The following is a 27515-nucleotide window of genomic DNA, read 5'->3' on the forward strand; positions in this document are numbered from 1 at the left end:
TTCCTTGTCAGCTGCTGCTCTCAGATTGGTTTGTGAAGCTTTCCATTGCTATCTGTTGTGTGTTCTCCTGGGCCTGGATCTGCCAAATGCCCTATTTTTTTCCTTCTGATTCCTCCTGCAGAAGTGCTGATGCTAATCAGATCTTACAGCTGTTGGTAGTTTTCCTTTCTGTGTCTAGGGTTTTGAAGTAATACCTTCTTACCTGTCTTGGTTGTAAGTGTTGTCCATGAGGTTTTGATTTTCCTTCCTAGTTGTTCTGTTTTCCTGTGAAAGACTTGTAGAGATTTTTTTCAAACACTGTATACTGCTACCACTGTTGTCATATTTTTAGGTGTTAAGAAAACCTCACTGTGATGTGGAGAAACTCTTCTAAGGTTAGGTTCAGATGTCAGAATTTATCATAGTAGTACTTTGATGTGATTAAGTAGATTTGTTTCCTACACAGATGGGGAGTTCTGAGTCAGGGGCAGAGGACAACTTTCTGGGAGGAGGTCCAGAAACAGAAAGTGAATACAAGTGCACAGGTGTTTTATAAAGGGTAAGTCTGGTTGGTGCAGAATTTGAAAGAGGCACCTGTCAGCCGTAGAATCTGAAATAGACAGCAAGTGCACACCTGTACTTGGGATACTGGCGAGAATGAGCTCGTAAGAAAATGATGGGCAGGTGGAGGAGGTGATGCTTAGAGGTTGCCAGCACTAAAGCATAACATCACTTGGGGTTTTGGTTTCTTTCTTTTGGTACCCATTGTAGTGATCCACTTTTTAATTCCTGTTATAGTTGAGGCATACTACTGAAGAACTGGGCTTCAATCTTGCCTGCCACATTTGTTCTCACTATCCATGATCAACTCCTTCTTTTCACTTGAGTTTCCAGGGGAGTAGTCCCAACCAGAGAGAAGACAGGTGAAGACAGTGTACACTAATCTGTACTTTGAGGAACAGATCACCATTGGCTAGACAAATTACCAAAGAATATGACAATGAGTGATAGCCATCTTAGCTGTGCTTTTTGTTAATTTCATATTTCATTTAAAATGTTTCATTTTATCAGGCATTCACTGAGTATGTAATAATACTAATGAATCTAACTAATTCATACATACTGTATTGTGTGAGATCCTGGGAATATAAATAAGCCAAAGTCTAGTATTTACTTGACTCTAGTAAGCTTTTTATTGACTAGCACATGAAATGTTTACTAAACTTGTAAAATATTATCCCTGAATCAGAAATACTAAAATACTGAAAACAGACGTCCTAAAGTTGAGGAGCCATTTATGAAATGTTTATTAAGTACCAAGCATAATGCCTAAATGCTTTTTCATATATTATGATTTAATCTTCACAGTAACTCAGGTTAGATTATCATCTTTTAATAACAGGTGAGGAAAACAGAATTTGTGGAAATAAGTTATTGTAATTGCAGGGGGACATTTGAACTCAGTTCTGTCTCATTTCTTGTTGTTCGGCTGCCAGGTCAAGTCCAACTCTTTACAACTCAGCAGACTGCAGCACGCCAGGCTCATTTCTTATCAGTACATCAATGCTTTCAGTCAGGTTGTAAAATGCGTATATCTTTTAGAGAGGGATTTTGGCTATTGCTATCTGTTAATTCTTCTGTGTTAAGCTTATTAGAGTGAATTTTAACTTTTTATTTAATAATATACAAAGGACTTAGACTTTTTTTCCTCCCCAAAGTCTTTCAAAGAACTGATAATGTAATTTCTAATACTTTAAGATGTCTAATGAAAGCCTAAGTAATTTCATCTTTAGTATTACTTATATTTCTCAATCATGTTACTTTACTTTCTTGGCAGCTGTTTATGTTTTACCATAATGAATTTTGGGATACTTAAGTGTAAAATATGCTGCTGCTGCTAAGTCACTTTAGTCGTGTCCGACTCTGTGCGACCCCGTAGATGGCAGCCCACCAGGCTTCCCCGTCCCTGGGATTCTCCAGGCAAGAACACTGGAGTGGGTTGCCATTTCCTTCTCCAATGCATGAAAGTGAAAAGTCAAAGTGAAGTCACTCAGTCCTGTCTGACTCTTAGCGACCCCATGGACTGCAGCCTACTAGGCTCCTCCGTCCATGGGATTTTCCAGGCAAGAGTACTGGAGTGGGGTGCAAGCCTATTTAAATTTGAACTTGAACTATGGTATCACTCACATAGTAACAATCGTAAATGTTATAAAGCTGTTCATTTAAAAAGTGAAAGAAAGTCCACTTCAGAAGTAGACATCGTGACATTGTGACAGTTGTTATTGGGAAATGAGAGAGAAAGTAATATGCTAGGGAAGTGAGAGTTAAGAAAAGTGAGAGGAGAAAATTGTGGTGATGGGTGGCATAGTTGTGAGGTTTTAAAATAGAAAGTTTGTGAAACTAGTCATTCTAATCTTGAATTCAGTTATTGAAAAATCTGGCTCAAATTTTAAACACTTTAGGCTAGAATCATTCCGTGTAATTCTGCTTAGATGAAAATGATCTTACTGCTCTTTAATTTAGTATAGGTGGTCTGTTAGGTATTAGAAATCATCAGATAACCTTACGGACCGAAAAGTTGGATTGTCTTTGAGTGTGTTATCCTTTATTTCTCTTTAATTGCTTACATTTTCCTCTTTCTCTCCTCGTTGAGTGATTTATGAAAATATTAAGATTTGGTATTACGAAAATATCAAAGCATTTATTTTCTTAATTTATTACTGTGGCTTAAATGTGATTTATTCATTATTCAAGAATTTTCTTATTTACATAACTCTCCGTGAGACTGCACAGTTCTGTGTCTTGAGTACTGGTCAGGCTGTCTACCTCTCCTTCCATATAGTTAGGATTGCTTATGAATTTGGGGATCTGCTTTGTCTCTTGAACACATTCAGCCAGTGGTTGGGCTTCCTCTTTGCCCCTTGGCTTGTGGGGATGAAGTAACCATACAGCAGAAAGCCAGCTAAGATGATCATTTGCTGCAGCTAATCTGGGCTTTGCAGAGAGAACTCTCCCAGAATGCCTTTCTAGCCTCATGTGCATGTTTTTACTCTTCACTTATGAAAGCCATAAAAAGTGACCGAAGAAATAGGCTCAGATTATTTGTTCTTCCACATCAAGAAGGGAGAAACTTACTGCTAATTAAAACTACTTCCCAGTGACTTCTTCAAACCCTGGGATTTTTCATGTTGCTGGCCTTCCTCCTCCTGATGACATGAATCATGTGGGAGGGTGAGAGATGGGAACCGACAGCAGTGTTGGTACGTTAGCTCTCACTCGTCTGCTTGCAGTGCGCCTGGCGCCCGGTGCCAAGCTAGAAACCGTTCTTGATTGGGGAATTTGCACACCATGAACTCAAATAAATTTGAATTTACTCTGTGACTATTTTTCATAGGTATATTTGACCTTAAGGTACATGTTATCCAGGATTTGTATGTGTTAATGTGGACTACAAGACCATTTCAGTGGGAGCAATAAAGTTTAGATTAAAAAAGAAAATTTAGAAATGTTTGCGCTTTTCTTTTTGGGTTACTAGGCAGGCGGTGGTTAAAGGTTCCCTTCCACATCCTTTTGCCCTGACGTTATTTGAGGACACATTGTACTGGACTGACTGGAATACACATTCCATTTTGGCTTGCAACAAGTACACTGGCGAGGGTCTGCGTGAAATCCATTCTAACATCTTCTCTCCCATGGATATACATGTCTTCAGCCAACAGAGGCAGCCAAATGGTAAGTGATCTTGATTTTTAAATTGCAAGTTGGAATAGCTTTGTAGCCCTCTGATGTCTGGCTTTAGTGAGGGGGCAAGAGGAGAGAGGATGTATTCAGAGTGGGAAGGAATAAAAAATTGGGAAAATGTCAAAATTCAAGGTAGACAATAGTCTAAACCATTTGTAGCTTAGTATCTATCGCTGCAGACCACCTCAGCCCTTTGTTTTAGTCTGGGGTTATGAAGGTAAAGAAGAGAGAGGAAAAAAAAAATTGAGATAGCTCATGTATTAAGATTCTGTGCAAATACATTTTGTATTCATATTATTTCTCACTAATGAGTGATTTCGTCCATTGTATGTTTAGAAACAGACACTTTCCTTGAATGGAAACCTCTTAATTATTAATTAATGTAATTATTAATGTAACTGGTTCATTTAAGTACCTCAGGTTGCTTCAGTAAAGTACTTGCTTATCCCTTTTCTGTGTATATCTCCCCCTCCTTTTTCTTCTGTTTCTGGTCACCCTTTATAATGATTTGGACTGTGACTGCTGACAACAGTTTCTTGCAAGAGAATGTTAAGTGTTTGGCACTTGTGTGTAAATAAATGTCTGACGTGTCTGAGTGTATTTCAGATTGTATTCCAGAGCCAAAAATGCAGGGCTTTTGGATTATGCATTACTTTGTATTAGCTCTTTCCATTTAAGGGGAGATAGTCAAATATTGAATGTGTCATATTGGAATCCAGTGATCATGAGTTCATAAAAATGTTTTAAAATGTTTGTGTTACTCTTTTGTAAAAAAAAAAAAAAAGAATGTTAGTCACTTGTATAAATGTCTTATTCTCATTGTTGGCTTTTTAATGGCACTGTTGATCCTTTATGTTTTACTTGTTTGAGAATTTGCAATTATCTGTGATACTGCCTTTTTCATATTTTTTGTTTCCATGTTGATTTTTCTCTGAATATTGTTTAAATTCATCCTTTTCTATTGTTTCTTCAGATTTTCTAATTAATCTCTGGTTCTAAGTTTCCCCTTTTAAAATCCATAATGCTTACCTTTTCCATGTAAATCTTTTCCACAGTGTGGCTTTTCTTGACTCTCCGTGCCTCCACCACAGACATTCCCTTCTCTGTGCTCATTCAGCTTTTATTGTTGTTAGTCAAATCTTAACTTCAGTTACTCTGATCACCTTCCTATTTCACACAGTGTACAGCCTCCAAGCTTTCATTCGTGTGGTTTTACCACACTTAAATGTCCTCCTGTCTGTCCTTCCTGTCTTTCAAGGCTTCTGCCATGCCTGTATCTACTATGAAGCTTTTCTTCAGTTCTCCAATCTGTTAGTGCTTTATTTCCCATTGACTCTATACTTACTTACAGTCTGAATGTGCAAGATCTCAATTTCGTTGTTGTGTAGTATTTTCCATTATTACTGTTCATGAATTTTGGCTTACTGGCTAGATTGCAAGCTCTTTTGGGGCAGGGACAGCCTGCTTTACTTCTTGTGTATTCCTCTTTGGATACAGAATGCTAAGTAGATTTTTCACTGTTTAATTCCCTTCCTTGCAGATGGTCTGGTCGTCAAGCACCCAGATGACATTTGGTAATAATTTGGTTTATCAGAGGTGCTTATGTTATGGTCGTTAACCTTTGTGTACCTAGAGTGGGGGAGGTCATCCATAATCATTGGTATTAATCAGTGTGATTTATATTTGACAGCTACAAATCCATGTGGAATTGATAATGGTGGTTGTTCCCACTTGTGTTTGATGTCTCCAGTCAAGCCTTTTTATCAGTGTGCTTGCCCAACTGGGGTCACACTCCTGGAGAACGGAAAAACCTGCAAAGATGGTAAGAAGTTGGTTGCCAAGAAGGAAGAATTTTAGATAGCAGTTGGGATTCTATATGGTTATTTTATTTCTCTATAATAAGCTCTGTAAGTTACAGTGCTTTGGGAGACTAGTCACTTAATCCCTCAGTCTTCACAGTTGCCTATGTAATAGGAGTGTTTTGCATTTTATGGCATCTCTTGAATGTTGTTTTATAAATTATTTTAGTATTTTAGCTGAATTTTTAACATGCAATTTTTGGGGGAAAAAATAGGTGCCATTTCTCTTCTTTGTTAGATCTCAGTCATGAATATCACAGTTGCTTCTTGTGGAAATGAATATTCTCATAAAGAATATATTTTTAACAAGTAACATTTGTAAATAACCTTTGCAAGGAAAAGATGTATATTATACAACTTTTAATTATAAAGACTATCATGGGATAGATACATTTTCTGAAAAATGATTGAATGATATTTTTAATTGCCTTTTAACAATAGAGAAGTACCTTCAGAAGAAGAAAAGAATTCATTATTGTTCTGCTCAAAGCAGCCTGTTGCTGTACTTAACCACCACACTGCCTCTTCTCCTTGCTCTCAGTTCCCTGTAGAGAGGGCATGTTGGAGAAATGTTCTGATTTAGGACATTTCAAGGTCCTTCTGGTTTGGGAGAATGCCAGTTCTCTTTTTCTTCTTAAAGAGAATGTTGTTCTTCATTCTTAACCCTATGGACCACCATCTGGTTCTCTAGCCACAAGACCTGGTAAGAAAATTGTATGTAGCAGTGGCTTCTTTATCTAACTCTGAAAAGTAGAAGCCTTTATTTAGGAGTCGGTTAGAGTTCCTTGCCTGGAGAATCCCAGGGACATGGGCTTCCATCTATGGGGTCGCACAGGGTCGGACACGACTGAAGCGACTTAGCAGCAGCAGCAGTAGAGTTTCTGGCAAGGGGATCAGGGAATCAGAGAGATGGGATTGAGTTGGTATACAGGGTATTTGTCATGACTTGGCATTGATAAATTATCCTCCTGGTCAGAGGTGAAACTGGCTGATTCTTGTGACACGTTTCCATGGCAAACAATAATTTGGTTTCAATTTAAAACAAAAGGTTTATGTAATGTTGCTTTTTTGTTAAAAAATGTAGACTTTAAAATAGTGGATTTATTTTAGCCATAGTGGTCTGTTTACAGCCTTAGAGCAGTGCAAATGTACCTGTTTAATGAGCATCTTAATTTCAGATATACATTTGGCATGTAGTAGCCTTAAGTTTGGAGAAGGCAATGGCACCCTACTCCAGTACTCTTTCCTGGAAAATCCCATGGACAGAGGAGCCTGGTGGGCTGCAATCCATGGGGTCGCTAAGAGTCAGACACGACTTCACTTTGACTTTTCACTTTCATGCATTGGAGAAGGAAATGGCAACCCACTCCAGTGTTCTTGCTTGGAGAATCCCAGGGATGGGGGAGCCTGGTGGGCTGCTGTCTATGGGGTCGCACAGAGTCGGACACGACTGAAGCGACTTAGCAGCAGCAGCAGCCTTAAGTTAACTATTTTGTTTTGATCCCCTTGCCAAATTAACAGCTTCACTTTCTAAGACTTCTTTGTTTGAAGAGTTTATGGCTGGCTCCTTTTGGTAGTTAGCGGAGGCAGTGAATTTTATAAAGTTATTCCTACTTGGTGTCCACTGTGGCATTTAGGGCTATATTCTCTCCAAGGTAGGGTTTATTTATAATTAATCCATGAGTCAAAAAGCTGATGCTGAGAGCTTCTTCTCTCCTTAATTTTTTCTACTATAATTCCAGATTAATGCTTGAAGTTTAATATCAGTATTTTCTTTCAGACTCATTTCTTTGTTTGGGAATCGTTTTCCAGATGTCAACTTGCTTGCTGTCTTTTTGTTAGCTTTTATATAATGTTAGATGATTTTTTGCTAGTGGTTGACTTGAGCATTTAAAATCAAAACAAACAAGATTGAGGTAATGTTCTCATTCTGAGCTGTATTTTTATTGATTGCTGCTTTGGTTTTAAAACACTTCATAAATAAATCTGTTTTTAAAAACTCAGTGAAATAAAAATTAAAGAGTTTATTAGAAAATAATGTATTAGCTAGTATTTATTGAGTACTTTTGTATTTGGTACATTTTTGAGTTTTATATTTATTTCCTCTAAGTCTCTCAGCAACCCTATGAGATACCGATGAAGATATCAGGCTTAGAGAGATGAGGTGTTTTGCCTGACTTTGTATAACTGCTTGAATCAGTTCTGTTAAACGCACAGGTCTCACCTTGAACCACTGGGTCACATTTATTTGGTTACCTCCCCTCACATTCCCTCTCTCTTCTGCTACTGTTTGCTCCTCCATAGCCTCTTTTGTCCTTAGTTCTGTCAGACATTGCCCTATAGTTCTTTTTGTTAAAACAACTTTACTGAGGTTATTTACATATCATAAAATTCAGCCTTTTCAAGTGTATAATTCAGTGATTTTTAGTCAATTTACAGAGTTGTGCAATCATCACAATCCATCCAATTTTAGAACATTCTCATTAATAACAAAAGATCCTTGTCCTGGATTCCTTACCTTTTTAAACATCTTTCTTGAACAAAGGACATATATCCTATACTTCCTCTAATATTTAGCTACTTAGCTTCTTAGTCATTACTTAGTTATATTCATTTGACCTTTAAGTGGCTGTTCTTAATTCCAGGGGCTATGTAATGAATGAAGCCAGAGAGAGAATCAGACGTTGTTTTGGAGAGTTCAGCCATTACAGAGCATGACCTCTTAGTCCAGCTCTTCCTGTTTTACTGCATTACTTTCTATTCTACCCAAAATAGACCCTAGTATCCTTTTATACTCACTGCTTTTCAGTTCCTGAAAAAGTTCTGCATTCTTTATTTAGAGATTAAATTTGGCCTGTGGGTTTCCATTTTTTCTTCATTGTTTTTCCCTTTGTTGTTCTAGGTGCCACTGAATTACTGCTTCTAGCCCGAAGGACAGACTTGAGACGCATTTCTTTGGATACACCAGATTTCACTGACATTGTTCTACAGTTAGAAGACATCCGCCATGCCATTGCCATAGATTATGATCCCGTGGAAGGCTATATCTACTGGACTGATGATGAAGTGAGGGCCATACGCCGCTCCTTCATAGATGGATCTGGCAGTCAGTTTGTGGTCACTGCCCAAATTGCCCATCCTGATGGTATTGCTGTTGATTGGGTTGCCCGAAATCTTTATTGGACAGACACTGGCACTGATCGGATAGAAGTGACAAGGCTCAACGGGACCATGAGGAAGATCTTGATTTCAGAGGACTTAGAGGAACCCCGGGCTATTGTGCTAGATCCCATGGTTGGGTAAGAGGCTCTACTGACAGAAAATTTTGCCAGGGGTTTCTCTTTCCGCAGGTACCCAAAACATTGACAAAAACAACATGAAGTATATGTTGCTTTCCAATAAATAGTTCTTTAATGACTGTGCATTTTTAGAATACAGTGATTGGAATAAAACCTCAAGTTAATGAATTGCTAGTTTTTTCCCCTGAATGTTTTTAATACGTTTTCTTTCTAAATTAAGTCCATACTTGCTGACTTTGGGTGTTGGCTGCAGATTTTGCCAAGGTTGTATCATGACCATGAAAAATATGGAGAGAAATTGTTTTCAGAACTCTTTCTCTTCCTCTAGAAAATTTAATTTCATCTCATTTTCAGTACTTCTAGGATGATTTGGTAAAGAATATGTTTCTTTTTAAATGTCCCTAAATATATGAATGGCCTGATTTCTAAAACTTGGTCAGGATGTGCAGCTATACGCCTGGTCTGTCTTCCTTTTTTTTTTTTTGGCTATTACACCCTGACCATGATCCATGGAAACACAGCTTTCTACATACTCATCAACGTTATTTGTTAATGTGAGATTCATCCTGAGGGTGAACATAATGACAGATTATTACACTTCAGTGCATGCCAATGCCTTTGAGCCCCTTAAACTTTCAGGAGCCACAAGAATCAGTGCTACGAGAAGAGTTAGTTATTTGGGGAAATTGGTTTTCCATCTGAATATTACTACTGGGATAACCTTTTTTTTTGTCAGAGATAATAAGCTAGCAAGAGAGAGAAGATTGTTCCTGGTAAGGAACACAAAAAAACCTAAACATAGAATCTCATTATTGGAAGGCATTTTTCATTATCAGTCCTAGAAAACACTGTTTGATCTGAAAAAATTTTTTACAAGCTTATACACTGCAATTATAAATGTCTTAAACAGACTCTTTGTATGTTTTAAATCTTGTTTTTCCTTCTGTAGATGTTAACTGGTAACCAGTGTACAAAAGGGTTGGATCTCACCTTCAGGATATCTGAAATTTACAGTTTATTGTCCGTTTTTAGCTCATACTCTGTATACTTCTGTAGGTACATGTATTGGACTGACTGGGGAGAAATCCCGAAAATTGAGCGAGCAGCTTTGGATGGTTCTGATCGAGTAGTGTTGGTTAACACTTCTCTTGGTTGGCCAAATGGTTTAGCCTTGGATTATGATGAAGGCAAAATATACTGGGGAGATGCCAAAACAGACAAAATTGAGGTTTGTTTCTTGCTTTTTCACTTTAAAACCACTTTTATAAGGGTTTTTGAGTTGATGGTGATCTGATGCAGATATTCTTGTCTCTTCACTGGGTTGCCAGAGGTGTCTTATATTTTAATCAACCTTTAGGATTATAGGAATTAACATCTTTTCTTCCAACTCACCAGAAGATTTCTGAGTTAAATTTACATGAGAAATAGGTGTTCATCTATTTCTAGTCTAAAAAGCTTATGTGAATGATTTTTCTCATTATGGGTAAAACCACTGCCTGAATTTCCTAGGGGTAGTTTGCGCAAATCAGATGTTAAATAGGCTTGATACTGGAAGAGCTGGTAGTCATTGTCAGGAAAACAAAGCATACTCTTTGTTGGTGTTGGGGAAGTTTGTGGTATATATTAACTATTAAGATGGTTACATGCAAACTGTTTTTAAATTGATTTATGAGCTATGTGGGAGAAAAATTAATTAGCCACGGCTTGAGGGAAAATATTTAACAAATCATAGAACTACGTTGGGGCAGTCAGAATAGAATTATGGTGGAAACAGCCACTATATGTGAGTATTTTATTACTTTGTTTTGTAAAGGGTGAAAATCCCTGATAATGAATGTGAAGTCTGAATTCTACAACTTTAAATTGGGCTCTGCTAGAGGTCTTGTGGGTCACATACTTAAAACAGAGTTTTGATCACAGTGTTTCTTTGGAGAACACATGATTTCATATAAGGTGTAGGTTTGAATGGCTCTTCAAAGCCACGGCACGCATCTCGTAATAGATAATTTGGGCTATAGAGCAGTTACTTTAGAAAGGTAATTCTTGGGAGTGACAGGGACTCTCAGGGAATAATGAGATAAAGGGCCTTCGTTTCAGGTTGGAATCTTGGAATAGGAAAAAAAACCCATTCCACTGGGCTTAAGTCTTGAAAACCATCTTCTGCTCTTGCAGCTGGTTTCCATTAATAGAAAACTTCACAAAGACTTGACTATACAAATGTCTTCCCTGTTGTTAGTGTTTCACTGCCCTCACCCCCTCTAAATCCATGTTAGTGTTGAAATTTTTAGCAGCTGGAGTGCAGTGCTGCTGAGACAGAGGTTGTGAGTTTACTTTTCAGACAGGCCATGAGCATCATTGGGGTACAGATTATACACCATTCCCCTCCAGTTCACGAATTGCGAATTGTTGATCCACCCTGGACTCTCCATGAGTGTATATGTGTTACTACTCTTAGAAAAACAGTTTTGGCCCATGTGTCCCAGAGGACTGTGTGTACATAAGGCAGGAGCACATAGTTTACATCAGAGAAGAGAACGTGATTTTTTATTTCATAGGGATTTTAAAAATTCCCTATTTGATCTTATCTTTCTTAGCTTATTATGACTGTTTCAGTTCAGTTCAGTTCAGTCGCTCAGTCGTGTCTGACTCTTTGCGACCCCATGAATCACAGCATGCCAGGCCTCCCTGTCCATCACCAACTCCCGGAGTTCACTCAGACTCACGTCCATCGAGTCAGTGATGCCATCCAGCCATCTCATCCTCTGTCATCCCCTTCTCCTCCTGCCCCCAATCCCTCCCAGCATCAGAGTCTTTCCCATTGAGTCAACTCTTCGCATGAGGTGGCCAAAGTACTGGAGTTTCAGCTTTAGCATCATTCCTTCCAAAGAAATCCCAGGGCTGATCTCCTTCAGGATGGACTGGTTGGATTTCCTTGCAGTCCAAGGGACTCTCAAGAGTCTTCTCCAACACCACAGTTCAAAAGCATCAATTCTTCGGCGCTCAGCCTTCTTTACAGTCCAACTCTCACATCCGTACATGACCACAGGAAAAACCATAGCCTTGACTAGGTGGACCTTTGTTGGCAAAGTAATGTCTGCTTTTGAATATGCTGTCTAGGCTATGTTAGGTCACTTTATTTAGAGAAATTTATTTGAAATCACAAGAAATCAAGAGATTCAGGTAGAAAAATGGGACTTTATGGAGGTTCTGAATGACAGTGTTTAAGAGTAAAAATGCATACATATCATATAACAATATAGAATATTTTACAGGATTTATTTTCTTATTTTGTGGGAAGTGCAGTAGGTCTAAAAATTAGGGTTAATTTTGGCCTCTTGAGCTGTGTATATGTATTAATATATGTGATGTCATTTGCTTTCTCACTTCCTTTTTCTTCCTTGAGTTGTACCATCATCCTTAAACTTTCCTTTCAGATCTGCTTCTCTTCTTCCAGGTTTCAGTCAGTTCAGTTCAGTTGTTCAATTGTGTCAGACTCTTTGTGAAACCCCATGGACTGCAGCACTCCAGGCCTCCCTGTTCATCACCATCTCCCAGAGTTTACTCAAACTCATGTCTGTTGAGTCAGTGATGCCGACCAACCATCTCATCCTCTGTCGTCCCCTTCTCCTCCTGCCCCCAGGCCCTCCCAGCATCAGGGTCTTTTCCAATGAGTCAGCTTTTCGCATGAGGTGGCCACAGTATTGGAGTTTCAGCCTCAGCATCAGTCCTTCCAGTGAACACCCAGGAGTGATCTCCTTTAGGATGGACTGGTTGGATCTCCTTGCAGTCCAAGGGACTCTCAAGAGTCTTCTCCAACACCACAGTTCAAAACCATCAATTCTTTGGCAGTCAGCTTTCTTCCAGGTTTATTGGAACACAACTGCTATTTGTTCTTTGTTCTCTTTTTGACAGATTGTTCAGGGTTGGTGATACATCTGCTTCTACCAAATCATACACACAAAGACCTCCCCTTGTTTTTTCCCCTGGAGATTCTGATGAAGTTTCCCTAATTGAGCATTCAATGCATTTGTAATTTTAATTACAATTACAGTATAAAAAAAATTTTTTTTTTTTTTTTTTTTTTACAGATGCATCTGGGAAATAGAGCTGATACTGTTATCTAAAACTGCTGGTATATGACAAACTAAGGAAAGAGCACAGCTGTCCATCTAAATCAGTTTTGCATAAGTGAGGAAGAAAAACTGTTAGGTTCCTACTCTGAGATAAGTAGTGATTATAGGAGCAGCTGTGACCCCAGCTTTTCATCTTGTCTTACTTGATAGTAGGTCGACTAAAACTTTTGGGAAGATACATAATTTTAAAAATGCTCTCTTTTCTTAGATTACTTGCTGGCTAGCAAGTAATCAACTTATCCTTAGTGCTCATCTGACCTAGTCTAGGTCACATGCTCCTTGCTAGTCCCCTTCTCTTTGGAAAGCTTCCCCTCTTCTTCTGTCATGCCTAAGAATGAAAGGTGCTTTTTCCTGGGACTATAAGAAAATAGTAAATTACACTGGTAGTGGCCCTGTTCTCTTCTGGAAGACTTCAAGTTTACCTGGGTTGTATGTTTCCAGTACATTTGGGAATTAAAAATAGGGGTTTGGTAAATGATCACGTAGCACTGTAAGGCATAGTAAGCTCTTGTGTTTTGCGTGGATCTTATGGGAAGAGCTCAAAATGTTCATTCAGTTATGCTCTCTGCTCCCTCAGTGGAGATTACTTAGATCAGGTTCTCACTCACTTCTTTTGGTAAGTGGTGATGTAACCAGGTGCTGGATATGTTGGGGAGCTAAGTCTGAGGATTGGGGGAAACCAGAGAAAATTAATAGGGAGCTTTGGATTTCATTTCTGTTGTCCAGAGTTGCAAGAAAAAATAAATAGGTTTACCTGAGATTTATAACCAACTTCTGCAGAGAGCAATGCTGTATAGTGAAGTGCTAATGATGTCTTTTTTTTTCTTCCTTTCTTTTTTAAAAAAGACGATCATCGTATTGACTGGTGCTTTAAGAATGTTCCTGTGAGTGTATGTCTGATTTTCGTATTTGTGAACTGATAGGGACCACTTAACTGTAGGTACTTGTTTATGTTTCTTCATTATGCTCAAATCATTTCATCACCTTTTACACACAGGCTTCTAGTTTACTTGTCTGCACTGGGGTCCCCTCTACCCTCCACTCAGGTGTTAGAATAATAAATACTGAAATACTTTCTGATAATAAATACTAAAGCATTAGCCAAAAAGGTTGTTTCTTTTTTCTGGTAGGTGACATTAAACAAGCCTTAATTTCTGTTTTGTAAGGCCTTACAGTAGGCAGAAGCACATTGTGTCTTAACAATATTCTCATGTTGCTTGATCCACCTAATGCCAAAAGCATTAAGCATTTGTTGCACTACTGGCCTGCAGTATTGCTTACCAATAGTGAAGACATATCAGAGAAAATTTATAAGTTTAAAATATTTATATAAAATTAAGAATATACTGTTAGCTTGTATTTTCTTGAGGATGATTTTTACATACCAGTTTAACTTGACATTACTAATGTGATTTCAATCACTGGTTTTATTGAAAATAATAATACTGTCATAGCGATTTTAGTATTAAAATCTCTGAGATTTTCTCATCATTTATTTTCTCAGTATATACTTGTTATTTTTTTTCCCCTTTTTATTTCAGAGCTTATGCTGACAAATGCAGCAAGAGCTAGTGGAGATAAAGGTTTTTCTGATCTATGTCAAAGACATGTAGAATTTTTTTTCAAATCTCTTATTATAAATTTCGCTATTTTAGAGAATACAGCGTCCATAGATAGTTTCTCCAAAATCTAGTTATGCCTGGCACAATTCTGTTGGGAAAGAGAAACAGAGATTATTAGAACCTTGAGTACCAAGGAACTTTTGAATAAAGAGGGTATTATTGTGTAGGATGTGTACTGAAAACTTGGCCTTTGGTGAATGTTCTGTTTCATAGTCTTAAGCCTGAAATTGCAGGGCTACATTTTCCTCTCATGACAGCTTCCTCTATTTAATCAGTACTCTTATAAAGAAATTTGTTTCCCAAGTATTCAGATTTCTTTTTAAAGTAATTTCTTTGTCTGGCATCTTTAGCCTGAGTATTGTGAAAGTCTGTTGAAACACACAAGGACCACTTATGATGGTTTTCCTTATTGTTTGTTTCTTAGATTAATTGCTCCTTAAGAAATTATAATAATCTAATCATTATTGGGTTAATCATCTCATCTGTTGAGGTAAAGCTCTCCTGAGTATATGACAAGTACCAACAAGTTCTTCCTTTTAAATCTTTGCCAGTTTATAACACTGATCTGTAAAATTTATTTTACTTCTAGTTTTAGAAAAAGGTTCAAGATAATGAACTTAAATAATCTGAATCTTTGCCCATTCCTACTACTTTACCATAGTATATATGTATGTGAATATGTAGATTTTTTCCCCGTGTATTCTCAACATTATACTGATAAATTCCACTGTTAGATTCCTTAGCTCAACAGAACACCTGGATTTGGGGCCTGTATTCATAGAGTTGTAAACATGATGCTCTCCCATTATATTTCTTCTGTTTGGGATGTATCTTAACGATTATGTACATCTTTAAGCTTCTGTATGAAAATTACCTGTTTGATACCTATATGAAAGTTGATGTACATTTCTAACAACATTTTTAAACTTGTTTCTACAATCTGCAGTAGGCAGAGTAGTACATCATCCAATTATAAGCTCTGTCATCTCATTATCCACTCTACTTTGGCTCTAAAATAATTATTGCACATATTTATGATGAGAGAAACTTGCTTGATGATAGATGTAATCATACTTTTCCTGAACTGCCGCAACAGACCCGTGAGTCTCACCAGGCAAGATACATTTACCTCACTTTGGAGTTAGAATAATTTTATCTGTGTAAATTAGGATAGTCTGATACACGTTGGTACTTAGAAAGCATTTTAGTGACCAAGTTTGAACTTGCACTTGTATCATTTTTTAAATATTATCGTATTACACGTTTTCATCTCATGTTTTGGTATTAAGCCGTTTAATATGTGGGGAGCTGTTTTTAGTTACCGTCTGATTATTTTGGCAAGTGCCTGTTTTGTCCCTTTGGTTTCTCTACCCATGTAGTAGGAGTGCTGACTTTCAGTGTCCCACTTTCTTGAGAAGAGAGGTCAACCTCTTTACAATTTATAACAGTTTTTAGTTCTTATGGAGGTAATCTCTAGATCTTTATTGAATCCTTTTGTGATATTGAACCTAGTTCTCACATGATCTTGCCATTTACCTGGGTGACTATAGGTAATTCACATAATTGCTGGTCTTTGTATTTTGACCATTGAGATCATTTGAAGCTGATGATATTGACGTTCCTTCCAGCTTTAACATTTTCTGGTGCTTTTTATACTAATTGCATATCATAGGGTAAGAACAAATAAAGCATTTTGCTTGGGAGAATTGCTAAGAAGGAATGTATATCACAGATGACATGACTTTTTTTTTTTCCTTTAAATTTTTCCTTATATACTGTGCCTGTAATTCCTCTCACCTAAGGAAAACTTGGCGTATTGGAGGTTCAGTATCTTCGTAACTCAGTTTTACTGATATTAACTTCTGGTAAGCTATTCATTTAGATTTTGCATTGACCTCTGTGCGGACTACTTCATTATTAACATGTGTGACGGGTTTAAATAAATGTTGAAAGCTGTTGTTTGAAGCTTGCCAAATATGTAGATGTTAATTGAGTCCATGTAAAACATTTTTCAGGCGCTTATTTCCCTGTAGCTTGGAAGCTATTATATATACTTCAAATGGGGTCACAGAGATTTTATTTTTATTGTTATTAGATTTGGAAAGGGTAAACAGTCATATAAATAGCAAGGACCACAATTTTGGGACTTCTTGGGAGGGAATTTGCAAAACATTGAACAGTGTTAACAATGACAAGCATTTTCACCTTAAGTTATCACCAGCTATTTAAGGAATTTGTGTAATAGTCATTCCTAAAGTTATCCATAATGAGCAAAGGATTCACCTTCAGTCTGTCTCCCCCCCCCCCCCACTTTAAATGTAGTTTTCAGTTTTAAATGTTAAGAATGTTATAATGCAGGCCCTGTTAATTTTTTGGTTGAACTCTGAGTTCCCAGACTCTTCATTCATTGTACTGTGATTGTTTTTTTGGTAGATATGATCTGAAATAATAATCTCAGGGAAGGAGTTAGAATCCCTTTTATTGTGCTGAGATTTTCAGTAGACTAGTGTTTTGTTATTTCATTTATTATTTTGAACTTCTGAAATCTTCCAGGATTGTAGTTAGTAAGTAGGACTGAAATTAGAGGCTTTGCTATTAATCTAGCCCTTGCTCAGACTTATTTAGTTTTGTTGTTCATTCATTTTTGATTTTGGATTGATTTATGACTTGGTTTTTATGTCTGGTTGAGATTTATAATACTATTTTTGTGTTAGTTACAGTGTTGTTCTTAAAATATGGGGGAGAAAACCCCAAACTCTTCTGGGTTACAATGGATTTCATTAGTCTGCAGATAGTAAGGAAACAGTATTTCATGTGTTTTCAGAGTATCATTGTCTTTGGGGAAAAAAGCCATGTTCAGACAGTTTAGATATTATCATCAGATGGTTTCTGGATACTTCCCTATACTCAAGCAAACATTTATTTTCTCTAACCCAGGTTTTGTTTCTTAAACTGGAGCAGTGCTTGGTGCTTTCTGATTAGCTTCTTTTATTTGCCAAAGGTCATAGAGCTTTCTACTTAGAAAGAAAACAATAGAATTCAGGTTTCCTGTACAATACTTTTTGTGTTGAGTTCTGCTGCCTGTTTGTTTTTGAAATAATTGCAGACTTCAACAGAAAATTGGCAAGAGTAGTAAAACTTTCACCCAGATTTGTTTTATATACTCAGAGAATAGTGATCACCAGGAAATGAACGCTTACACCATTTCCATTATTCCTATTATATTAATTGAAATTCTCTCATAAGGAAGAGGTTTCCCCTTTCCTATTTATTCAGTTATTCATGTATATTTGTACATACATATTTCTATATATGAGCCCATGGATGTTCAGTTTATTCCACAGGTTACATTCCATTGTCATCATTATGTTGTTGCAAAGATTATCCCAGAATTGGCAATAGGTGTACCATCAAGGTGATTCCATGTTCTTTTCACATGTGTCCTTTTTTTTTTTTAATTGTGGTGAAAAACACATAACATAAAAGCTACCACCTTAACCATTTTAAAACATACAGTGGTGCTAATTATATGTGCATTATTGTTCAAGATCTCTCGAACTTTCTTATCTTGCAAAACTGAATCTCCATTCCTATTGAACAACTCCTGGCAAACACCATTTTACTTTCTGATTCTCAGGATTTCATTACTTTAGATAACTCGTCTAAGTGGAATTACGCAGTTGGAAGGAAAGTTATGACCAACCTAGATAGCATATTCAAAAGCAGAGACATTACTTTGCCAACAAAGGTCCATCTAGTCAAGGCTACGGTTTTTCCAGTGGTTATGTATGGATGCGAGAGTTGGACTGTGAAGAAAGCTGAGCGCCAGAGAATTGATGCTTTTGAACTGTGGTGTTGGAGAAGACTCTTGAGAGTCCCTTGGACTGCAAGGAGACCCAACCAGTCCATTCTAAAGGAGATCAGCCCTGGGATTTCTTTGGAAGGAATGATGCTAAAGCTGAAACTCCAATACTTTGACCACCTCATGTGAGGATTTGACTCAATGGAAAAGACTCTGATGCTGGGAGGGATTGGGGGCAGGAGGAAAAGGGGACGACAGAGGATGAGATGGCTGGATGGCATCACTGACTCAATGAACGTGAGTCTGAGTGATCTCCGGGAGTTGGTGGTGGACAGGGAGGCCTGGCGTGCTGCAGTTCGTGGGGTCGCAAAGAGTTGGACACGACCGAGCGACTGAACTGATTGATACCTTTTTGTGACTGGCTGTATCTCATGTAGCATAATGTCCGCAAGGTTCATCCATGTTTGTGTCATGTGATAGGATTCCCATCATTTTTTTAGGCTGAATAATATTCCATTTTATGCCTATACTACATTTTCTCTAACCATTCATCTTTTGATGGGCATTTAAGTTGGTTCCACCTCTGGGCTATTGTGAATAACCATACCACAATAAATATGAGGTGCAGATACCTCTTTGGGATCGATCCCATTTTGCAATCTGTACCAGAAGTAGGATTGCTGGATCATATGGGACTTTAATTTTGTAAGGAGTCCCCATCATTTTAAACTCACTTTTTTGAAACAACAGTATAGTCCAGCTTTCTCTTATTTCCCGTGCCAAGAAGCCATGGTTCTTTTTAATGGCACCCCACTCCAGTACTCTTGCCTGGAAAATCCCATGGACGGAGGAGCCTGGTAGGCTCCAGTCCATGGGGTCGCTAAGAGTCGGGCACGACTGAGCAACTTCACTTTGACTTTTCACTTTTATGCATTGGAGAAGGAAATGGCAACCCACCCCAGTATCCTTGCCTGGAGAATCCCAGGGACAGAGGAGCCTAGTGGGCTGCTGTCTGTGGGGTCGCACAGAGTCGGACACGACTGAAGTGACTTAGCAGTAGCAGTATTTAAAAGCCAGAATCTGGACATAAGGCATGCTCATTGGTACTGGAGTAATTTGCCTTAATTACTAAGACAATTTTTTCCCCTACTAAGACTCCAAATGGAGTGTACATAAGTTATTCTTGAGTGAGAGGAAAGGGATCAATTTTCACTTGTTAATATGCTGATGTTTCTCCCAGTAGGGTTTATTAAAGGCTCCAGGACAGTGAGGTTCTCAGAGGTGTCTCTGAAGCAGTTGAGTAAATTGACTAAGGTGGTCTTGGTTTTCATCTTAACGATACCTTCAGCTGAAAATCTGTTCTCAATTTTATAGTTTTGCTGAGTAATTCTTGTTTTAGAATGCTCCGATCACAATAGCAATCTGTAGCTCTTGTCTGTAAAAGAGCATAGTAACTGCAAATGTTTGATATTCTAAGCGTGACTCCTTCTAAAAATACTATAAAACTACCTAGTGCAAGTGTGACACTTTCTTTTTCCATATTGAAAATCACTTGTATTTACTCAGACTTAAAATGTCTTGAAGTAGGTTAAAGTCTTTAAATGCAGCACTGAATTTGTTCTTACTGCTCTCTTAAACAGATGCAGAATATCCCTCTGTTTCCCCTACTGGGTGCAAAGCGTTTCTCTTTACTTCTCACTCCAGTGAGATTCTGTGTGACTGAAATGTTATTGTCATCAATATATATTGTTTTCTGTTTTCAAAAATGCCATTTCTGTGAAATTATACTTTATACCCTATGGAGTGTATGAATCAACCCCAATGATACCTATTTGTCATATATATATAATTATATATTAATATATATTAATTATGTTAACCTCTGTAGTGTATAATTGTTTATATACATAATATATAAACTAATAATTCACTGATAATTTTGAGTATTGGCTGGGCTATTATAAGAGGAATGGTTCGTTTGAATTTCCTTTGGAATGTGATAGTACCCCCAGTTCATTTCGTGATGGGTGCCTGATTGTCCTGTTGTCATCTATTTCTCGGACATGTCTAGTCAAGAGAAGTTGCATAGCAGCAACTTTGGTAGCAGACTGGCTGCATTCCAAGATGGGTAATCCTGTGTTGACATTTAATGAGCTGACGAAACTGCTCAAAAACGGATGTCATGTCTACAGAAGGTTTGCCATTACCTCCTATCTGTGAAGATAATGTTCTGGTTAACCCACATCTGTTTCTTGTTGTAGCCCATATTCTAAGTGTGGTTTGTAATATTTGGGAATGCCTCGGAAAGTTAAATCCGTACCACAATGTGGTTGAAGCAGCTGAAACCACTGGAGACTCTGGTTCAGATTTGGAGGTAGATTTTAGGAGTGACAGAAGCCTAATTTCAGTTTAATTAAACCACTCTGAGGTAATACGATGAAGCACAACCTCAAGAGTTGCCAGAAGATTTAATTAGTGTTGGCTCAACTTTTAAAGCATAAGGGTAATCTTTTGGAATCTGCTAAAATGGTGCATTTGTTCTGGGTTCACAGTGTACAAGCAGTCTTTTACCAGGATTTGGGTTGTTATTTTAAACATAAAGAGGCTTAAAATGGTATTTACAAACCTAGTAACCTGTCCAAAACTGTTACTCCTTGGGTATGAGAATGTAATAGTAATTTTCTTTGAGACAAAGCAACATGTTCTTGTTTTACTGTGTTGCTTTTGCCTAGAAGAGAGATTGTGTGGTTGATTAAAGAAATGTTTAGGGTAGAAGCCAATTTGCTAAGAAGTGTCAACTCTGCAAAAGTAATGGAAGGAAACAGATTTCACAAAGTAATCCTTAGAATCAGTATAAAGAGAAATACAGAGTTCTTTAGGTGCGAGGTCTCACAGTCACATTTTGTTTAAACTTTTGATCCCTTAATCTCTTCAGACTACTCTTATAAATTGCTGCCTACATTGTATGAATAACAAAAATGATAGCATTTGTTAATAACTATTATATCATTATTCACATGCCCTTGGACTGTTATCTTTCCTCCATTTTTTTTTCAATTTTTTTTACTTATGGAAAATTTCAGGCCAATATTAAAGTGGAGTAAAGATACTTAGGAACCACCTAGCCTCTCCCTAGTGAGAGCCAGTGAGATGGGGAGAGCCAAGGAGATGGCAGATATAAATGTAATGGCAGGTTCAGTTCAGTTCAGTTGCTCAGTCATGTCCGACTCTTTGTGACCCAATGAACCGCAGCACACCAGGCCTCCCTGTCCATCACCCAACTCCCGGAGTCTACCCAAACCCATGTCCATTGAGTTGGTGATGCCATCCAACCATCTCATCCTCTGTCGTCCCCTTCTCCTCCTGCCCTCAATCCCTCCCAGCATCAGGGTCTTTTCCAATGAGTCAGCTCTTCGCATGAGGTGGCCAGAGTTTTGGAGTTTCAGCTTCAACATCAGTCCTTCCAGTGAACATCCAGGACTGAGCTCCTTTAGGATGGACTGATTGGATTTCCTTGCAGTCCAAGGGACTCTCGAGTCTTCTCCAACACCACGGTTCAAAAGCATCAGTTCTTTGGCGCTCAGTTTTCTTCACAGTCCAACTCTCACATCCATACATGACCACTGGAAAAACCATAGCCTTGAGTAGACGGACCTTTGTTGGCAAAGTAATGTCTCTGGTTTTGAATGTGCTATCTAGGTTGGTCATAACTTTCCTTCCAAGGAGTAAGCGTCTTTTTATTTCATGGCTGCAATCACCATCTGCAGTAATCAATAAATGTGGTTTTAATACTTCTGTTTTGAAATAACCAGAAAGAAATGAAATCAGGCCTTTGTCCTTATTCTTAACAAATCTCAGCTGGTACTTTGAAATGTAAACTTGAAAATGTGATAAAAGATGAAACAAGTAGCGTTTTGTTCATTCTTCTCATGAGAAACCATTTTTTTGAAGTAATTTTAACCCGTATTAGAATTTAGTTTAGCTGGGGAGGGAAGAAAGCTCAAATGGAAAACATTTGTTTCTGGTTCTACCGAGCCTGAGAGTCTAGGGCAGCATCGAAGGTGGCAGGCAGGTTTGAGAGGGGATGGAGGTTTAATTTAAATTTAAAACAGGAATAAATTAACTTTGTTGTGGGCTGTATAGTCACCACCATTAAATTCTAATCCTGCACAGTCCACTGTGGGAGTCAGTGGCCATGTATGTCCACAGAGCACCTACAGTGTGGTTACTCTGAATTGAGATGCTTAAAGTGTTAAATGCATACTGAGAAGACTGTAAATATTAGTATTAAAATCTCAGCAAAAGTTCTAAAGATTACATTTTGAAGTAAAAATATTTTGGATATACTTGAATAAATTAATATATATTTTTTTAAACTTAAAAAAATTCTGGCTCCTAGAAAAATTTAAATTACACAGGACTCACATTTGTGAGTTGTATTATACTTTGTTCGGACAGCACTATTCTAGACTCAACTCAGTTGTAAAAAGCTATAGCAGTCAAGAATGGGAAGATAGTTAAGGGGAGTAGTCAAGGGGATAGGTGTGCTTACAAAGTTATATTGAAAGTGTCTTTAGCATATCTTAGTTACACTGTTGAATTTGAAATAGAGCTGCTACATCTAGCTTTAAGTTAGTACTGTATTTACTCCACTACCCCCCCTCCTCGCCCCCCCGCCAAAAAAAACCCCAAACAAAAGATTTTTAGTTTTGCCTTTCAAGTGAGAGAAGAAGGAATAGCTAGCTAGAAGGGACTAATGTTCTAATGTGCTAAAGCTATATAGAATCCTTAGCTGTGGCTTTTAGGGAACTGTATTTGAGTCCTTGGACTCTGCTATTCTAAAGATTATCATTTGTTGTTTTGCCAGATGTTGCTAAAAGTTACCTTACCTTTTAACTTTTAAGCATGTCCTTTGCATGTTTTTTTCTTTTTTCTGAGACCCTTGCTTGCACTTAGAGCAGCATTAACACTGATCTAAGCCTCAGTTTTGTCAGGGGATCAGAGTAAAGGTCAGCAAAGCACTCCTAACCTGCAGTCCTTATGTACAATTCTGAAATCTAAAAAGCTCTCAAAACTGAAAATTGTTTTTGTTAATTAAGTTGGTAAAGACCCTGACTTGAAGTAGTGTAAGACCAATTGTAGTCTCTGTTTATGTTCCTTTGTGGGAATATGTGTATGTCTTTCAGCAAAAATATTATTATGCTTGGCAATGAAGTGTTGCCCTGGACCCAGGTAGAGGTGATATGCTGTGTGCATTGTGTTAACTTTTCTATATTTCAAGAAAAAATTCTGAATTCCAAAACAGGGCTAATTAACCCCAAGAAAAGGGATTTTTTGGACCTCTATTATTCTGTGGCTTCCTAGGTGGCGTGGTGGTAAATAATCTGCCTGTCAATACAGGAGACTTGGGTTTGGATCCCTGGGTGGGGAAGATCCCCTGGAGAAAGAAATGACAACCCATTCCAGTTCCGTTGCCTGGGAAATCCCATGGACAGAGGAGCCTGGTGGGCTACAGTCCATGGGATTGCAAACATTCAGACCCGCACACACAGACACATTATCATCCCATGAAAATTGAAAATATTTTATTAACTATAATACTTAAGTTTTGGGGGAGGGGGCTGTGCTGGGTCTTTGTTGCTGTGCAGGCTTTCTCTAGTTGTGATGGGCGTGGACTACTCTCCAGTTGCGGTGTGCAGGCCTCTCATTGTGGTGCCTTCTCTTGTTGTGGAACATGGGCTCTAGGGTGCACCAGCTTCAGTAGTTGGGTGCGTGGGCTCGGCAGTTGTGGCTCCCGGGCTCTAGAGCACAGGCTCCATAGTTGTGGTGCATGGGCTTAGCTGCTCTGTGGCAAGTGGGATTCTGGACCAGGGATTGAACCCTTGTCTCCTGCATTGGCAGGCAAATGCTTTACTATTGAGCTACTAGGAATGCCCTATTAACCATAATTCTGCATTTGAGATAGTTATCTTTAGCACAGTCAGGACACAGTGATACGCTACATGAGGTCTTCCTGAAACATAGCTGTGTTATGTCACTCTCCTTAAAGTGGCTCTCATAAGTTTCTTGTTTTCTGTAGTTTTCTTATCTGGAACTTCATACCTGGCTATCAGGTGATATCTGCCTGAAGCTGTCTCTTTGAGTCCCTTTTTTATGTATTCTTTTTACCTCAAAGCGTTTCTTTTAGTCAAACAAGACATTCTGGACTGTGTTACTTTTTTAATTCATTTAAATATTCCTTTTTCATTCAACTTAAATCATTTTCTTTTTTTCTTTGTCAAAATTCTTCTAATTCTTGGAGGTGGATTTGAACTGCTACTTCTGGCTCAAGTTTTTTCTGATCAGCTGTAGACCAGAGAAGGATGTATGTGTGTGGTTTTAATATAAATGTAGATTACCTCCTCAATTGGATTGTAACCCTTAGCTAGAAGGGGCCCTATTGTAAACTTCTCAGCATTCATCATGTTTTTCATGTGATTTGCATTTAGTAAGTATGGTCATTGATTCTGGGGATTGCAGTGAGGGTCTCATAGAACAGTGAAAGTCCAGGTTCGATGCACGATACTGGATGCTTAGGGCTGGTGCACTGGGACGACCCAGAGGGATGGTACAGGGAGGGAGGAGGGTTCAGGATGGAAACACATGTATACCTGTGGCGGATTCATGTTGATATATGGCAAAACCAATACAATATTGTAAAGTTAAAAAAAAAAAGTATATTCCAATTAAATTGTCCAACTGTTTACTCCTTTGTGCTTACTGTTTTAGTTAATGTGCATCTAAGTTGCATAGATCAGATCAGATCAGATCAGTCGCTCAGTCGTGTTTGACACTTTGCGACCCCATGAATCGCAGCACGCCAGGCCTCCCTGTCCATCACCAACTCCCAGAGTTCACTGAGACTCACGTCCATCGAGTCGGTGATGCCATCCAGCCATCTCATCCTCTGTCATCCCCTCCTCCTCCTGCCCCCAATCCCTCCCAGCATCAGAGTCTTTCCCAGTGAGTCAGCTCTTCGCATGAGGTGGCCAAAGTACTGGAGTTTCAGCTTTAGCCTCATTCCTTCCAAAGAAATCCCAGGGCTGATCTCCTTCAGAATGGACTGGTTGGATCTCCTTGCAGTGCAAGGGACTCTCAAGAGTCTTCTCCAACACCACAGTTCAAAGGCATCAATTCTTCGGCGCTCAGCCTTCTTCACAGTCCAACTCTCACATCCATACATGACCACAGGAAAAACCATAGCCTTGACTAGACGGACCTTTGTTGGCAAAGTAATGTCTCTGCTTTTGAATATGCTATCTAGGTTGGTCATAACTTTCCTTCCAAGGAGTAAGTGTCTTAATTTCATGGCTGCAGTCACCATCTGTAGTGATTTTGGAGCCCAGAAAAATAAAGTCTGACACTGTTTCCACTCTTTCCCCATCTATTTCCCATGAAGTGGTGGGCATAAGCAAACAGTAAAAATGGGTGTTAGAAATGAGCAAAGGCTGCAGCCTTGCAGTTTCCCACTAGTTGCCAGGATACAGAAAGGTCTGTTGCTTTTATTCTGTTTAAAAAGTGTGTGATGGTTTGGTCTTTTATTTCCACATATGCTTCTATATTTATTTATTTTTATTTTGAAGTGCTATATTTTGCTAAATTAAATGTAGTCATTTAAGTGTAGCTATTTACTTTTAGGGACTAAAGCATTTTACTAAAAACAACGAAGGGGAAAAACAGCATTTAGTAAACATGTACTACACATCTGATACTGTGCTAATAAGTAAACAGTCTTATTCATTAAATAATTTAGCATGATATGTTCTCCTGTTTTTTGTATGAGAAATTGCCTTATCTCATGAGTGATAGGGTTTATATTTAAAATCCAAATCTGTTGAATTCTGCCAGAATATTGTTAGATAATCATAAAAGATGTTCTGTTTTGTTGCGTTTGGCCGAGTCATGAGACATGTGGGATCTTAGTTCCCCAACCAAATATCAAGCCTGTGCCCCCTGAAGTGGAAGCAGAGTCCTAACCGTTGGATCACCAGTGAATTTCCCCATAAAGAGATTTTTAGAGAGCAAAAGAATGAAGAGTAAATGCTAAAGAGAACATGCTGGGTTTTGTGAACCAGGAGAATCTTTTGGAATTGTTTCTTTGTTATATTTCTCCCTGTGATTTTCAGTTTTATTCTTTGCCTGTTATCTGAATTCATATTTAATCAGCTATTTGTGTTTAAATTGTTAATTTATCAAAATGAAGCATCAGGAATGTTGCAGGACACATAACTGAAAAAAGAGAGTTGGTTAATCCTGTAGCATTTTTGAAGTAGAAATTTAGGTTTTATTTTTAAAAACAAGTTCAGTATTGGACAACTGGTGTATGCATTTAGATCAGCAAGTAAATTTTAACAGGAAGGCCAGTATTTGAGCATAGTAATCAGCAAAATTAGTGTTAATTTATTAAAAGTAAAATAGCTGATGCAAGACAATACTGAATCTAGGAATAAAATAAAATCAAACATGTCTTAATGTACTGTACACTTATAAGAAACTATTATTTTAGGGTTCTAAAATACAGACTGTTCAGCAGTCTGTGTTAGATGCTGTCTAATAGGATGATGAACTCCTGCCCCTAATGGAGGAGATAGGTTTCCTGTTCCGTATATGACATTTTGGGTGAGGTAACAGTACATTTTCTGGGAGATGCCTTGGGAAATACTGCAGCAGAGACTAATGAGACCTTAGACCAGAGCTTGCCATATTTGTAATTTTTCTGCAGAAGGTAATAAATAGTAAAGGCATAAGACTTGATTGTCTTGTTAAATGATGTTTTACAGAGAACAACTCAGGAAATCTTGGAAAATCCCCAGCCAGGTTTGAAAAAGGAAAGAGGAACCAGTGAAATGAAGAGATAGAAAGCAGTCTTTGTATAGAAAAAGAAGCAACATCAGATCTGTGCCATGAAAACCCAGTGTAGAGTTTCAGTGAGTCAAAAGAGGCAAACTTAACAAAAGCTGAGAAAAACAAGGAAGTAGTCTTTGATCGTTTTCAGTAGTTAACTTTGTCTGAGTCACAGGTTGTCAGCCGGTTGTAGGAGT

The 27515-nt window shown here is 38.1% G+C and overlaps 1 protein-coding gene across 4 annotated transcripts in view; it reads left to right on the forward strand.

Moving 5' to 3' along the window:
- The window catches only part of LRP6 (LDL receptor related protein 6), a 178528-nt gene that overhangs the window by 94533 nt on the left and 56480 nt on the right, over window positions 1-27515 (forward strand). For all 4 annotated transcript variants that reach the window (XM_005207028.5, XM_005207029.5, XM_002687783.7 and 1 more), the window contains 4 exons: window positions 3515-3711; window positions 5411-5542; window positions 8482-8878; window positions 9935-10106. In XM_005207028.5, the coding sequence (XP_005207085.1) occupies window positions 3515-3711; window positions 5411-5542; window positions 8482-8878; window positions 9935-10106 (898 nt within the window). The remainder of the gene's footprint in view (window positions 1-3514; window positions 3712-5410; window positions 5543-8481; window positions 8879-9934; window positions 10107-27515) is intronic.

The sequence above is a fragment of the Bos taurus genome, chromosome 5 (genome assembly GCF_002263795.3).
Source record: "Bos taurus isolate L1 Dominette 01449 registration number 42190680 breed Hereford chromosome 5, ARS-UCD2.0, whole genome shotgun sequence".
Classification (NCBI taxonomy): Eukaryota; Metazoa; Chordata; class Mammalia; order Artiodactyla; family Bovidae; genus Bos; species Bos taurus.